The sequence below is a fragment of the Microtus oregoni genome, unplaced genomic scaffold, assembly GCF_018167655.1.
Source record: "Microtus oregoni isolate MIOR12 unplaced genomic scaffold, Mior012 000034F_ref0000314, whole genome shotgun sequence".
Taxonomy (NCBI): Eukaryota; Metazoa; Chordata; class Mammalia; order Rodentia; family Cricetidae; genus Microtus; species Microtus oregoni.
In genome coordinates, this window is record NW_024543093.1 from 21,291,755 (window position 1) to 21,308,470 (window position 16,716).

The following is a 16,716-nucleotide window of genomic DNA, read 5'->3' on the forward strand; positions in this document are numbered from 1 at the left end:
CCTGGCTCCACCACTTAAAAGTTTCTACCATCTCCCAATAGTGTCACACTGGGAACAAACATTACACACCCATCTTTGGGGAACAGCCTAGATCCAAACTACCCTGGAAAGGTGGGATATGGATACGGGGATACAGGTTAAATTGCTTCTAGATTACCAAGTAGGCTGAAGACATTTGACCTTTGCCAGAACATGGCCAAAGTCATGTGGAGACTAGTCTGGAAATAATCTCTAGGGAATTAATTTTCTGTGTTTTGAAGTAGGTTTGTGGTTTTATTGGGGGGACAGTGTTTGTTGGTTGGTTGGCTGTTTTTCCTCCCATATCTTGTATCTGTTATGTTCCTGGGAAAGAGTCCAAATATATATTGCTTTCAGGAAGAAACAAAGTAGAAGGTAAAGCACTATACTAGAAGAGATGGCCTACTTTCCCTGACTCGGGACACAGAAGAAATAAAAGTTGGAAGGCACAGAAACCAATCACGAATATTCTTGCTGATCTCCACCCCTCCTCAGACCTTGGTGTTGAGGCAAAGCAACGTACTTTGCTCAGATGAGAAATACTGTCCTTGGAAGACCCTTACCATGTGACAGGGGCTTCTATGTGCCTCTGGGTACATCCTTCAGTCTTGAGAAGAGAGCACAAGACTACTACTAGACTAATGATAATGGTCACTATTCAGCTAAGGTGCCTCCAAACACCAGGGAAGATGTGAATGGGAATCAAGCTGTGGCAAGCACAAATTATTCCATGGCAGGAACCTACAGGGCTCTGGAGTCACCTTCCCAAAGGAGCAATCCCATTGGCTTGGGCACCATCTATGAGGTCTGGTGTTTGTAGGGATTAAGAATCTTGGAGAAGCTGTTTCGACCTGATTAAGATGCAGTGTTTTAACAGCATAGCTTCCAGCTTCCTCCCACTAAGCAGAGATGACAGGCAATGTTGTTCTGAGGAAATGTGGAGATGAGAAGGGAGCTCTATGTGAATAAATGAAGACTTAGCTGCCTGGATCAGAGAGTCCTGGAGACTGGACTGGATGATTATCACCCAGCTCCTACATAAAATTAGAGTAAAGCTTAAGAAGCAGTTAAAGCCGGGCAGTGGTGATTCACACATTTTATCCCAGCATTCAGAAGGGAAGAGGCAGGCAGATCTCTGTGAATTCAAGGCCAATTGGTCTACAATAGCTAATTCCAGGACAGGCTCCAAAGCTACAGAGAAACCCTTTCTGGAAAAACCAAAAGAAAAAAGAAAAGAAAGAAAGAAAGAAAGAAAGAAAGAGGAAGAAAGAGAAACAGTTAAGGTAGAAGGAAATTCACCTGAGTTAAAAACAAAAAGTTTTCAGTCCAAAATGGTGAGGTATTTATATATTAAGTATAGAGTCCAAGGCAGGTTAAATTTGGCATTTCCAGAATAACTCATAGCCACACATTTCATGGTCAAGGCAGAAGACTAGATGAAGAACAAGGGATAAAAGGGAGAGAATGTTACAAGGTTGGCTCACTTCTCCCTGTCTGCAGTAGATACAATTTGGTGTTCTAAGCCTCAGCTTGAATTCCAGGTATCAATTTTTAAACACATGGGCTTTATTTGCAATAACCTTCCATAGACTGCTGGAGGGACCCCCCACCCCCAAACTAGCACAGTCAGTCCTGCATCTCTTGCAGGATGAATTCCACAGGAATGTCACAGAATCACATAAGTGCTAGGAAAGCAGCCAAAGCAGAGCTGGCAAACTGTGCATGGCTCCAGGCACTTTACTTCAGTTTTAAGCTAGCTGTGATGGCTGACTATCAAATCTGAATTGACATGGTCCTTGTAAGTAGACATTTGTTCTTTCATTTCTGTCCCTGTAATGCATACAATGATGGCAACCCAGAATATAATTCTGATTTTTATTAGAGAATATATCTAAAATACATTATCCATTAAGTTATGATATACTCTGTATCACAACTATACCAATTTACACCTACTTGCTTCTCTAAAATTCAAGTCACTAAATTAAAACATAATTCAAATTTAAGATAACATTGCTACAAATATATAAGCATATTAAAAGTTTTCTTTAATATAACATCTTGAAATAGTGAACATTTATATAATTTATAATCATAAAACTGTAACTATTTTACCTGATTTGCTTCAATTATCTCAGTTTGTCTCATGATATGGACTTGTAACCAGTCATTCTACTTTCCTATGTTTTAAAAATAGCATTTTAGCAAACGAGCCTGAGCACTCATTATCCTATGGCTGTGGAGAAAGGCAAGAAGCCATTTCTGTCTTTTGCATTAGATTGCTATGAGTGATTGAGTGTGCCATGAGTCAGCTACCAACCTGCCACCACACTACCACCATGGGAGACGCCTGAGACTTCTTCACATTTGATTAATAAGCACAACAGGTGAGAGACGCAAAGGTGGGAACCAAATCACCAAGGTAGATTTGTGCTCAGCTACAGAGAGGCGGCCACACTTCTATTGTTGGACGCCCGCTCCAGGACCATTTTATTTAAAGGATGCTTTGATCTTTCTGTTCTTCAGGGGTTGAGCTGGGCGCCAGTTGTCCACCATCAGTTCCTCAGGTTCCCCCTCTGTGTTGAAATTCAGTCTACGGAACTGAGACATCTTAAAAGACACAAAGAAATTTAAAAAAATGAAGTGTCACAATATTACGTACTTTAAGTTTCATGTCTTATCTTTAAATGACACCTCCAAAGCTTGGCAGTGGTAGCATACACCGTAATCCCAGCACACAGAGGCAAGCAGCTCTCTGAGTTCACGCTAGTGAAATCCGCAGAACAAGTTCCAGTACAGCCAGGGACTATACAGAGAATCTCTCTCTCTCTCTTTCTCTCTCTCTCTCTCTCTCTCTCTCTCTCTCTCTCTCTCTCTCTCTCTCCCTCTTTGAAAAAGGCTCTCATTGTCCGGAGCTTGCCTCCTAGTAGAGGCTGGCTAGCCTTCAGGCCCCAAGGATACATCAGTTCTCATTTTCCTAACATTGGGATTGCAAATTAACACCAATATGCTGAGCTTCTTCATGTGTCCTCTGGAGTTTGAACTCAGGCCCTGATATAAGTACTTCAGAGCCTGAATAAGCAATCTCCTCAGTCCTAAAGTGATTGCATCAATTTGGATGGATAGCACACTATGGCCCCTTTCTATCACTCATGTCGTGTTCAAATATTGGTAAATTTGACTCATCATTTTAGAATCAAAGACAAGGCAACGTATAAAAAATCTCATGGGAACACTTTCTCATGCTAGAATATAGCTTAGAAATGAACAAGAAGTACAATGCTAGTCAGAGATGTGAACAATTTGCTGGGCATCTTTGATCTTTAGAACAGGGCAGGGAAACAGTGGGGGCTGCCTCAGAGCATGTGATGCTCAAGAGGTTTTTCAGCCACCTAGGTTGTACAGAGCCGAGAAGCATAGCCAAGAGAAGGAAGTCTTGGAGGAAGAACCAGAGCTGTGCTCTGAACTGATCATGACAAGACCTCCAGATCCTGTGTTCCATGATATGTAAATATGACCTAACTATGGAATCTCACCAAAACATGTTATTCATATTTGTAGTTTCGTACCATTTTCTACAGCAAAGGGAAAATTCATTGACTGTACTTACCGGTATTTGGCACTAAAATGTGTGCAGACAATAAAATATACCTGCTGAAGCAGCTATTGATACCAGATTCAGAGCTAACGTAAGTTGTTCTTAGTGGAGGAAAAAGAAGAACACTGTTTTTCTACACTGTATCTCAAGCACCACATCTACAATCAGAAGTGGCATTTTAACCTTTCCCTCGTGCTACTTCAGGATGCTTGCTCAACTGTTCAACTCCCAGTTTAATTTCCAAGCCATATACCAGCCAAGCATGCCATTGGGTGGCCCATTTTGAAATTACTCCATGCGAGTTTCTAGTTGTATATTGATTTCCTCAAGGGTTGGGTGTGAACTATTCTTAAAACTAATACATTAATATTCTAAAAGATAAGCCCGAAAAGAAAGTATGTTCCCAGTCATAGCTGGTGTTGCCCAAAAAACTGGGTGGAATGCACTTGTATTTCCTGTGCTTACAGTTTTTAATCAGCAGATTCCAGATGGTGACATAAGAAAGTCTGGCAATGTGATCTTTCTTGCATACTGCAAGTCTGAACCCTCATGACTTCAAAAATTTTTCAAGTTTAAATTACAGTTATTCAAATAATTGTCACTTCAAAACTGACTGCAGTTGTCTTTTATATTACCAGGATCTGACCTTTTGTGATTTCTGAGAAAAGTGTGTTTTCCACTCTCAGAATATGCTGAGGAAGTCAGAGGAAACACCCATTTGTGTTTGCTTGTATGGGGGCTCACTGGTGACTTCGGGGCTGCACCGAGCACTCAAACATCCAAATTGCTCAGGAAATGTAAGAATGAATATCTGGTGTGAGCCTCCGAAGCAAGCTGGGGTTGGGTGTTTTGAGAGATATTTTTTCTCCAAGCCAAGCTTGAGAATGGCATCTCACGTGCACAGGATTCCACTAAGCTCTTTCATCACTGAGCAGGAGCCTAGGAATTATCACTGATATCTATGTAACACTCAATATGAAATCTCATTTTTCAAAGCCTCTATTTCCTCCTAGCTGTCAAAAAGCAATACATTAATAAGCAGTCATCTTTCTCATGTAAATCTCACAATAACCAACAATCACAGATTAAACAAACTGCTTGAGAACTGCCTGCGGTGCTGGCAATGACACCAAATCTTTACTAGCTGCCAAAGACTTCTGTGACATTAGCCACAGGGTGAAAAGTCACAGGAGGCTTATATCCCAGGTCTAACTGGGAAGGGCAGCTTTTCTGTCTCAGCTAAATGAGAATTCTCTCTAGAAAACCAACCTGCTCACTGCTGACGGTAATGGGTTCCTTGAGCACGATCCAGGTTACACATTCCAGCAGAGGCGGAGTGGTCAGAGAGCCAGGGTATGTCCAGTAGTCAAAGTTTCCAGGAAGAAGGGAGCGAGGATCAAAGTTAGTGAAGGCAGCACTCTTCCCCTGCAAAGCCAAAGCACAGAAGAAAGTCAACACCAGTCCACAGCTGGAGACTGTCAGCCACAGTCTCATCAGTTCTCACGGGAAGTCATGTGTACAGAAGTGCCAGGTTTAGTGACAAACGAAATGAAGAGCACTAACAGAAGGGATTTCACTTAGAAACATAGATTGCCTAGTGAGATCATGACAAGTTAATTGTGCTTCATCTTGTCATCAAAACAATTAAAGTTTTCCATTGCCCTTAACTAATCATTTATGGCATTTCTTTAAAACTATATTGTTACCACTAAAATGGTAAACATACTTAGGTTGCAATATTAACAAAAATAAATGATCTCTGGCAATAAAAAAATGGTTTTTCTATATTTCAGAGCTACATTAAAGCAAAATGTTCAGATCTTGATGCAGCAGTTTTAAACCAGTAACTGGATGACACTGCAAAATTTCACACTACTATTTTCCCTTTATAGCTGTTGCTGAGATGAAGTGATATTGGAAAAAAAAGAAATGAAGGGAACCAAGGACAATTAGCAATTAAGAAAGAAAATAATAGCGAGAAGAAGACAAGATCAGTCTTATCACATATGACTCGGGGGGAGGCGCAAGATAGATGCAAACACTGTGCATTTCATAAGCTGGGTGCTGTTTGCAGATGGGCTTTGTGCAACCAGGCTGCCATAGGGATGGCCAATGACGGCAAGTGAATGTTGCACATAAGCAGATGTCCCAAAGCCTCAACATTCCAATGCTGCAAAGAGGGTTTACACAGAATGGATGAACTCAGATTATGGAATATGAATCTCCATAGAGCAGGCTTGTCCACCCCAAATATTTCTGGATCTCCTAGATTAACATAGAGACCATAACACAGCAAGCCTCTAAAAACACTGTATGAATCACTGAATGCTTTGTTCAGATGATCTTTCTGGCCCTTTGATGTCCTCTGGGTCTTGAACATGTATGCTTCTAATAGAAAGTCAATACAAGACAAACTATTTAGCAGAATTAGAATCCATTTTTGCAGAAGGAAAAATAATATAAGGAATTATTTGCCTTCACTGAAATTTTCATCCAACCACCACATCATCAATAAAACTACTCATTCTGATCAAAAGAATATTTTAAAATCTAGAGTATTGAAAAGAGTTACCTTTGTTTTAATGGCGCTCAGGGCATCAAGAACTTTCTGAAGGCCTTGTGTAGCAGGTCCAATCTATGGAAAAGCAGAGAGTTACAAGACCTTATAAGCCAGATGGCACTCACCAGTTTTGATTTGAGCAACACAATCATAAAATTTCTGAAGAAGGAGGAGGAAGAAGAGGAGAAAGAGAAGGAGAGGAAGGAGGAGGGGAAGAAGGAGGAGGAAGAGGAGGAGGAGGAGGAGAAGAAGGAGAAGGAGGAGAAGGGGGAGAAGGAAAAGGAGGAAGAGGAGAAAAGAAGGAGGAGGAAGAAGAGGAGGAGGAGAAGGAGAGTGAGAGGGAGAGGGAGAAGAAGGAGAAGAAGAAGCAGTTATTCCTTAGACATGCCACACGTCATTTGTGCCTTGTAAACACTGACAACATAGCATTTCAGCTGTCACTGAATCTTTAGCTTACCTCTGCTTCTGTAACTCGCTCCCCTGAACTGCCTTGCCCTATGTTCCCTATCACCTCCAACTGCTAAGCTGAATGAACTCAAAAGCTGACCTCAGTTAATGCCTTTGAAGGAACTCACACTCTTGCCTACCCCTCCTTACACAAATTCTCCTTTTGCTCTCCCCACTCTCTCGCCTTCCTATCTCTTGACTCCTATGTTTCTTTTCAATCATTAGTAACCATGTTCTCAGGGCTTAAAGGCCTCTCGCATTAGCAGTTTCTCAGGATTATATCCTGAGTACTTTTATCATCTCTTTCTGCTGTCTTTGCATGAGCATCCTTTGGATGAGTGAGCTTCATGAACTCCTGCTACAACTTCCTCCTTAGCATGGGACATAACACTTGAACGTCCATCCCAAAGTGTTCTAAACTTCCCTTTCCAATTTGCTAGGGGCAGCTCAACTCTGAGAGCCCACAGTTCCTAAAATTTGCCAACATTGAGAAGCTGACCCAGAACCCCAGCACCACCCCACAGAACTTGATCTCACTTTAGCACTGTCTGTCCTAAACTAATCAAGTAGGAACCTTAGCTGACGGTTTGATTAAAGCAAATATCTTACTGGTCACACTAAGTTTACATCTGTCTTTTCATCACATTAATATCTAACTGGTTTCTAAGTGACACACTCGAGGTGTCTTTCAGACATCCACAGGAAAGAATGAAGTGGTGGAGAGAGAATTGAGCCTGGAAATATATAGTGCCCAATGCATTTTCTCAGAATTTTAATAGAATGTTCTTCCTGTTATCAATATTCTATCTAGCCAATCATTCTTGAACACAGAGAAACAAAGAACTGGGCCATTAACTAACCTTCAAAAAGATACCCAAAACAGCCAGTCCATCTGGTTGCTGTGCAGCTTTCCCAAAATCACCATATTTGGTGTTCCAGTGAACCAAGTGAAGCTAAAGTCAGGGGAGAAAAACCACAGTACGTGACTCACATGATAAAAGTGAAGATTTCATCTAGTGGCTACTCTTCCCTCTCTTCTCTTTACAGCTTTATTAAAAAGAAAATGTGGATAATTTTAAGAAAAAAAACTTGATTTACTTCTGGCTATATTTGTTATACTAATACATCACTTTAAAAACTACTCTAAGATGAGGAAATGTAGAATATCAAGAAAAGGCAGAGATTATTTCTGGATTTATAATAAAATAAACTCAGTGCTGTTCTGACAGACTTAACTGGATGGTAACAAAGCCCCTAAGAACCAATATGAAGGTCTTTTGCGAAGAGGTTGTTGACTTGGTATGTGTTAGACTTTATATAAAACTAAGTCTTGGATGGGGGGCTGGAGAGATGGCTCAGTGGTTAAGAGCATTGCCTGCTCTTCCAAAGGTCCTGAGTTCAATTCCCAGCAACCACATGGTGGCTCACAACCATCTGTAAAGAGGTCTGGCACCCTCTTCTGTCATTCAGGCATACAGACAGAATATTGTATACATAATAAATAAATAAATAAATATTTTAGAAAAAAAAACCTAAGTCTTGGAAATTTATGCTAAATAAGTTTTTCTCTGTGACAAAGAAATGATCTTACCTCTGCAGCGTATTTTGTTTTGTTCACAGTGTGTTCAGAGCCATGCCCATCGGATGAGCCCCAATGAAAGTGAAACTGGATCAATCTGTAGGTACCATTGAGGGGTCCTCCTTTCAGCACTGAAATGACAATACATGCATATAATGTCTCCAGATACACACACACACACACACACACACACACACACACACACACATTTGCCAGGCACATTGGTATATCTCCTGTAAGCTCTCAGGCCCAAAGAGGGGAGACTTGATGGACAGTTAGCCAAAGGGCTAGTGGAATGATCTGCAAACCCAGGGGCCTATCTTCCCATGTAGCCCAATGATTACCCTGACAGTCCAAACACCAGATTTGTGAAAGAATTCAAAATATTATAAAATTTAACTGTGCTTATGCTAACTAACTTTGTCCCTGAAAATCTGTATCCAACCTCTGAAACTTCTTATTCTTTAAAATGTGTAGTTCAATTGTTTATTTCATTAATAATAACCTATCCATCATCTCTATGTGTATTTCAAGGTGCTTTATTTCAGAAGCTGAAATTTAAACTATAGAAACTATTTGGATTATCTATCCTGGAATTAATTTCATTTTAGTCAACAGATCATCCTAGAGGCCACAGGCTTGGATTGCTTCATTTAGAGACACTTGGCAAGTGTGTTTGGAACAAGGGTTACAATAGAAGCAAACAAACTGAAACTTTTACTTTATTTGTATGTATCTATACCCTTTAAACAATACAGTTAGATGTTTTCGGAAGTGACTCTGTTCTACGAGAGTCTATCTTTCTAGGATGAAAAGCATCTGCTGCTTTAGGTACATTTTATTGGCCTTGGACTATAACTCTATAAAATAATGAACTTAAATTCACAGGGCTTTGTAAAACACAAGGGCAAAGTCTGTACAATAAATATCATTTGCTTCATTTCACTTAAATACTGTAGCAAGGCCTATTAAGCTATTCAAAGTAAAGGGTGAAACTGGCAGAGATATGCAGTGTGGCCTTTCCACAGCAACTATGCAATCATTGGCTGCTTATTCTTCCAATGGACAAAGAAAAAATAAAGAATGAAAGCAGAAAAAAATGAATCATAAATGGTGTTATATTACTCATGTGAAGAAACATGAACTCAAATGTACTATGCTGAAATTGTGTCCCTTGAAGCACAGAAGCGACTGTGTTTATCTGATGAGCGTGGGAAGAAAGTATTGAGACCCTTATGCTATGTTTTTTCAGAAATGAAAGAATACGGATTTCCCCTTTTTATTCTTCTCTCTTATATTACATCCTGACTGTAGTTCTCCCCTTCCACCAGTCTCTCCCCACAACCTCCCCTCTCTCCTCCAGATTCATCTCTCTCCAGATGAACCTCCCACCCCACACACTTCCCCTCCACCTCCCCTCCACCAAGATATCCAGGGATATCAACCAAATACAGCATCACAAACTACAATATGACCAGACATACACCATCACAAATACACACTTAACAATGCCATCATTTTGATGAAGCAATTTTAGTGCTAGGGAAAAAGGCTTTTTGCCCTAATTCTGCAAAGCTCATATGCAGCAAAAGTCATGCATAATGTCGTGTGCATTAGATCAGTCTAGGGGCTAATCCAATTCAATGAACCTATCTTAAGCATCAGGCATCACCAATCTAAGTGTATCTGCATTCCACCAGAGGAGAATCATACCGCCACCTCATATTTTAAAGTGAATATACTTTCCCACTATTTCTTATTCCCTCCTTTTCAGACTTTGAAATTGCATCATCTTCCATTTGTTTTAGGGAATATTTTAAACACAAATATATTTTGAGTGCATATGCACTTTTATGTTTAAAGGCTTTGTGAACACTAGAAGAAATGATTCAATGTTAAATATACCAGTGGTTTTAACACTAGACAGATATTTTACCCCACATTAAAATAAAACTTGTTGTTATGCAGAATAGAAGTCCATTGCCATTAGTAAAGATTATTAAATCTTTATAATTAAATTGCTACACACAGCAACAGTTCTGGTTTCAGAAATTGTTAACATAAAGTTTAGCTGATTAATTGGTAAACATTGTCAGAATCTTACAATGTCTTTATCTTGGATAAATATAACGTGTTTCCCTTTGTCTAAGAAATAAAAAATATAACACTTTGTTAAAAATAATTTACACTATATTCCTAAATAAATTTATTTATTGTGACTGTGATACCCCATTTTTAAATATGCCTTGCTTGCTTTTTCTAATGCAAAAAATTTTCACTGTGGTAGAAATTACTAGCTGTATGATTATCCTCTGTAAAATCTAGGTATTTGGGGGTAAGGGGTTTCCACAGAGTTCATGCTTTCGCTATGCCACAGAAACTTGTTCTACCAGGTGGGAGGATAAAGGGTGCTTTCTATTCTTCTTTACTGTAGACTTTCAAATAGCAAATTAAATTTCAACTCTTAAAACCAGAACTTGTCCCAATTTCAACTTTTATAATCTGTTACCAGTTAAACACAGTATAAATACTATAACACTATATAATAATGTCTTCTTATGCTGAATACCTAAATTATTAAACCATATTTTTGTTAAAATAGGAGATTCTATACTGCTGAAACCAATTAGAAACCCATATAAAATAACTGAAAATTTACCATTTTTTCACTATTTTTCTTCCTAGTCACTATTGATAATTAGGATGTATTTAAACAACAAACGAAAGACCACTGGGGTAAGTAATCTCCTTTAATCCAAATAAGTAAACATCCCAATATTGTTTACATAAACCAACATTTAGTGATTTCCTGTCCAAACAGACAAATGAAAACTTTCCACAGATAAGATGTCAACGTTAATACTTAAAATCTTTTCTCCGCAAAAACTCTGAAATTTTTTAATTCATGCTTGCAATTTTAACTACTTATTAAACTATACATACTTTTCCATTGACAGTACCAAATAATCCTAGGACTATCTATAGTCATGCAAGCATATCTGAGAGAGGAGCTCATATTCCATTTCTGCTAAACAATAAAACATTGAGCTATCAACTTCATTAGAGTAGCACAGTGAAAATCAATTGTTCTAGCTTACGTTATGTAGGATTACTTAGGATTATGCCTGACCCTTTTTTAGGAGAGAGTGTCACCACTACTCAGTGCGCTTAGGAAGCATTGATCAGTGTTCTGAGTATTAGAGATTCCTTGGTTGCTTATGATTGTTTGTGGAAGGTAAATTTACAGCTCCAAAACTAAGTCCCTGCAAAGTTAAACAGAACCCAGGTACAAAGCTCCATTATGTTACGCAGACAATGGCCAGCTTCAAAGGCACACTGGGGAACAACTCAGCTTCCTTCTTTCTTCTTGAGCTAGCATAAACAAATAAACATTGTTTCTCTTTTAAAAAAGGAAGCCCTAACTGGAATGAATATGATGTGTGAGCTGACCGAAAATTCCAACGTTACTCAATATTCTTCTGTAGCTTTGCAATAAAGCAGAGTTTTAACTTATTAATCAGAGTTAATAAGTTAGCAGTGGTTAATGCTTCCTCTCCTTTAGTACCAGAAAAAGCTGGCAGGAAAACATCTCAAGCAGAGGTTATTCCTTTATAATACTTTTTTAAAGAACTTTAAAAAGGGATTATTATCAAATTTCCATTAATTTAAGATTATTGACTTTAAAGGAATTTTGAGAACTTTACTATGAGTTTCAGGTTAAGACCTATTAATTCCATGTGTTAAAAGAAATACCTCCAGGTAAAAAGACAGAACATCAAACTCAGCTAGTTCAGTTTTGACAGCAGGTACTAAAATCTATGTGTAAGATAACAATTAGAACATACTGCAAGGCCAGAATTCAAGATTTAATTCTATGAGGCTGCGATCTCAGGGGGGCAAACAGAGTAGGTTGGGGTAAGTTACTGATGCATTTAAATGCAGAAAATTAAAAATAGCTCAACCAAGAATCATTAAAGTTAACTTGCAAAATATGAAGTAACCAAAATGAATTCATTTGAGACTTACGTGCAATATCACCTTTTAAAAATATGGTATGTAGAATTAAACCTTGACAGTGCTTATCATTCGAGTATTCATATGCACAAATATTAAAGGCCACTAGTTGATGTTTACAGGAGAGTGGTGCTGAGAAGGACAAGCCTCAGCACATGGTTCTCTTTCTTCAGATTGTGGGCTGACGAGAGCAGCACTACCATTTCCTCTGCTTTTGAGAATTTAAGAATCATTAAAAAGAAAATCGAAAGAGTATTTCTCCAGGTGCTGCATAACTTTTTAACTTATTCTGTAAGTTGATTTTCCTTTTATATCAACATTTTAATACATTCTACATTCTTGTTTAGCCAATGTCACTGAAAGAGATAGGAGACGCTGGCCAAATTACAAAGGAATCTTTCATGGCTAAGGGAGAACAATTCCCTCTAATCTCCACTGACCCTTGTTTTTCCTAGACCTTTTTGCTATCTAGGGCACAAAGACACACATTCTGTTCTCTCTTTAACCCCCTGGAGTTTCCTAATTCCCTTTGCTGGAGTCTCTTAAAACAAAACCCAGTAATTTATTCCTCCGAAGGGAAGGAATTTACTCTGGGAATTCTTTACTGGGGTGTCATGTGGACGCCTAAGCCTTCTTATTTTTCTCACGTCATTTTTGCAAGCACCAAAGTGACAGCCCTCCCTTTTCGCAGATATTGACAGATACCCATCTGAGAACATTGTCTGTGAGTCTCTAGCTAACAGACTTCCAAATGTCAGGATTTCCCACCTGGGGAACAAATTTAAATCAAAAAACGTATTGGTAGCCACATATCCTGTTCCCTACCCACTTCCCTGTGCCTGGGGCCTGTGGGCAAGATACTACCACAAAACCATCCCCCTTACTCTATCTTCCAAAAGCTCGGAAACCGGACTTGTGCCACCGGAACCCTCTTCTTCTCTTCAATCAACACCCCCCCCTCCCATCCACCCACACATTGTTTGCTTCTGCTAGGGTCTTAAACACTCCTCAGAGAATTCTTAAACCAAACAATCCATTTCAAGACCCTTGGATCCCATATCAGTTCCTTGAACAGTTTACTTTTGCATGCATCGAGGTTACCGTCAAAGCCTATTGTTTTATAGCCTTCTTTATAGCCTTCTATTTGAGACGTCTTCAGTACATTCTGGATACAAGAAAGGAATCAGACCTCAACTGCCCTCATGTCCCTTATCTTAACAAGGCATGTTGTTAGTGATGTTGACAGAAAGACTCCTAGTATGGCAGACACGGGGAAGAGGCCATAGCTAGGTGTGACTTGACATAACAACAAGGCTCTGCAAGACTTCTGTCTCCCACCAGCACGGCCCCTGTTGACTGACTGACTCAACAAAGTCCCAAGGGCTGCTCAGGACAGGCCCGACAGACAATTGTGGGTCAATCAACCACCTAGCTTTCTTTAAAATGACCAACCTTAAGTCAGGAGAGAAAAATACTTCAGAGGCTTTACAAAAAAAACCAAAACAAAACAAAACAAAAAAACAAAAAAACAAACAACAACAACAACAACAAAAACTGCCTTCAAGAAGAGACTGGCTTTTTTTTTTTTTTTTTTGGTATTCTGAATTTTCCATCTTCTTGTAGAGGGTCTTTTCTCCATGCATCTGCTGTATATGTATGCGACCTCACCCCCCAATAAGTGCACCTTTTTCAACTGTTGCTTCTTTCTGAAGTATTTGAGATTTTTCTGCTGCTACTGAAACATAATATTTTAATTGCACATCATATACATGCTAGTATTTAGCAGAGGCATTACTTTTACCTGTGACAGCAATAGTAACTGTTTTCTCTATCTTTGTCCTTTTCCAAACTACCACCAAACATAATGTATTACAGGTCCATTTCACTCAGTGACCTTCAAAGGAAAACACTCAGGAAAGTAGGACACTGGCAATTAAACAGTCAGTGAGCAATCAAGACAGCTACCAAGTCTAAACGGAATCAGTCTCCTCTTTCTAAATAAAGCAAAAAAGCATTCACCAACATCCTGTCAGCAGCCCAGTTACAAATAAATTATGGTAACTGGGCCTTTCAGTAACTGCTTAAGCATAGCCAACTCACTCTGAAAACTCTTCCCTTGTGAAGCAAATTTCTGAATGAGATCCTGCTGCCTTTGTCCCAGTATGCCGGCACTGGCCAGTACACGGGGTGTTTACCAGGAACTTCAACATTTTAAGTCATCAGACTCATCACTTTCCATACTGCTTACTTGAAGACACCAAAGACATACTTATCGAGGATAGACATCATCAGCTCGGGAGGATAAATGTTTTAAAAGTTGTTTAAAAGTTAAGTTAATCTTAAAAGTTTAAAAGTTTCAAAAATTCCCTGGTTACGGACCTGGCTTGCTTTTTATGACTTCTCGAAGGCACATTGAACAATACCCTACAGATCTCACAATCTGACAAAGTGGCAAACAGCCCCAGGATAGTTTACATAGCCTGCTTCTAGAACCTAATAAAGAAATCAGCATGACATCTTAGCTTCTAGAAAAAAAACTATCCTGTCAAGGGCCTCCTGTCAGTGTCCCTGCAACTTCCATTAAAATGGAAACTGACCTGAACAGTCCTGGGAGTCATCAAACTCCACGTTGAAGGAGTGGCCATTGTTGAGAATCTTCTTGGAAGTAGCTTGGTCATAGCATACACTCAGCGGCTGGAGGGCAGAGTCGTACTGGGCAGTCTTGGTGTCAATGTCAACTGGGGACTGCCGCTCTCCATTGGCAATGGGGAAGTCTTTATACCAGTGCTCTGGTCCTGAAAGTGAAAAGACACCATAAAGCCATCAGTGTAGGAAAGGGAACACTAGCAACTAGAAACCACGGGTAATTCTAGAGATAGTCTGCTCAGTTCCAAATTTGAAGGTGATACTTTATAGCACTGTAACATTTACAAAAACAAAATGTTCCTCAGTCTCCATATTAGTGACATGAAGCAATAATATTTCAAGCCTTCCTAAGAAAGATCTGTGTGAAAATTAGAATTCACATACATCCATTTCTTAACAGATGCCGTCAGGCAAACGTTAACAATTTTGGTCTTTTTACCTAAATTCAGTAACTAAGACTGGGCAGAACTACTGATAGGGCTGTAGTCCAACTGAGACTACACATCCTCTTGAGATTGGGTTTGGGATATATATTCTCCCTATGGCATTAGCAGGTCTGGATGCCTTCTGCTGTCACTCTAGGTGAGAGTACAGAGGATATAGACCAAAGCTCAGGCACAGACACCTCCTTTGAATTCTTTCTACTAGAGACCCACACACTTCAGCCACGAGCCAGGTGCACTTTCTTTTCCCCTCAGCTGTCCTCTGGCACATAGGTCTGTGACCAGGAAAACATCCAGTTATCAACGACACTGCAAGTTGAGAAATGAATGGAGAACTCTGGAGCCAGCTCATTTAGATTCAAACTGGCTCCAGAAGATGCCTTAACAAATTGCGCTGGAAATTTCAGCTACAGGTGCGGCAGAGACTGAAGCGAAGGGGACAAGAGTCCCCCGTCTCCCCCTCCCCCTCCGTAATCTTTCTGTGACCTACAGCTAAAATATTTGTAACAACCTTCGTGTGCTTCTGCCTAGGTTGGCATAAGGTGACCAGCTGTGGTCCTTACAGGTACTGTCCTCCGGTCTTGTGTTGCGCTGTACCTCCCAGCCCCTGCGCACGGCCAGGCTGGCTTGACACCAGATCCTCGACAGTTCTCCGAGTCGCGCCAGGGACATCCTAGCGCGGGGGCCCGGCTGGGACCCAAGCATCCAGCTGCGCTACGGGAACTGGGTGCTAGGCAGCAGCCTAAACCGAGACCTGGAGCGCGTGGCCCAGAGCTCGCGGCCTCGCACTCACCGTTGTGCCCGCTGTATCCCCAGTGGTGGGACATAGTCGCGCCTGTGCTTGGGGCAGAACAGCAGTTGTCCTCTGTCTAGCGGTCTTGCAGTGTGTGTCGCGGGTCGCACGGTCCGGCTTTTATAGGCTCCCGCCAACTTGGTGCTCTGGACGGCCCAGGGGAGGGACCGAGTGGACCTGAACAAGGGGAGGAGACCGTGGAGCTGGCTGGACGCAGGTGACAGGCGGAGGCCTGGGTAGCCGGGGGCTCCCGCTGCTTGGTCGGGGCGGGGCGCCCTCCGGCTGCTCTCCGCTTCTGCGTCCGAGCCACTCTGCGGCAACCGCGCGCTCTCCACCCCTCCCGGGAGCGTCGCTACCTCCCGGGCCGCCGGAGCCCCACAACCCGGCACCATTGTATGCACAGTCCGCGCTAGCCGCCCACAGAGCTCGACTCCGCTTCCCAGTGTCGCCCGACCACCTGGCAGCGGCCCGCACGCGTCTGCAGAGTTTGACCTTGGGCGGGGAACGTCTTGGAGCAGCCCGGAGCAGGGAAACCCGAGCTGGGAGAGGGGAACCGGGGCCCCCTGCTGCCCGGCTGCGGCAAGACGACCCAGCCTTGCCACCAGGGCGCCCTCCTCC

At 41.1% G+C, this 16,716-nt stretch overlaps 1 protein-coding gene across 1 annotated transcript; it reads right to left on the reverse strand.

Moving 5' to 3' along the window:
- Positions 1-1,879: 1,879 nt before the first annotated feature.
- Ca2 (carbonic anhydrase 2) lies at positions 1,880-16,274 on the reverse strand. The gene is made up of 7 exons (XM_041630453.1): positions 16,099-16,274; positions 14,814-15,011; positions 8,215-8,333; positions 7,484-7,576; positions 6,189-6,251; positions 4,886-5,041; positions 1,880-2,628 (listed from the first exon to the last, which is right to left on the reverse strand). Exons 1-7 carry the CDS (start codon positions 16,130-16,132, stop codon positions 2,509-2,511), a joined length of 783 nt encoding a protein of 260 aa, XP_041486387.1. The 5' UTR covers positions 16,133-16,274; the 3' UTR covers positions 1,880-2,508.
- Positions 16,275-16,716: the final 442 nt, after the last annotated feature.

Excerpts from the sequence above, each read along its gene's own strand:
- Ca2 (XM_041630453.1), bottom strand. The coding sequence starts at position 16,132 with ATGTCCCACCACTGGGGATACAGCGGGCACAACG. Across the intron at positions 15,012-16,098 it reads GGGATACAGCGGGCACAACG|GACCAGAGCACTGGTATAAA; the intron begins GTGAGTGCGAGG and ends TTTCACTTTCAG. Across the intron at positions 8,334-14,813 it reads TGACTCCCAGGACTGTTCAG|TGCTGAAAGGAGGACCCCTC; the intron begins GTCAGTTTCCAT and ends TTGTCATTTCAG.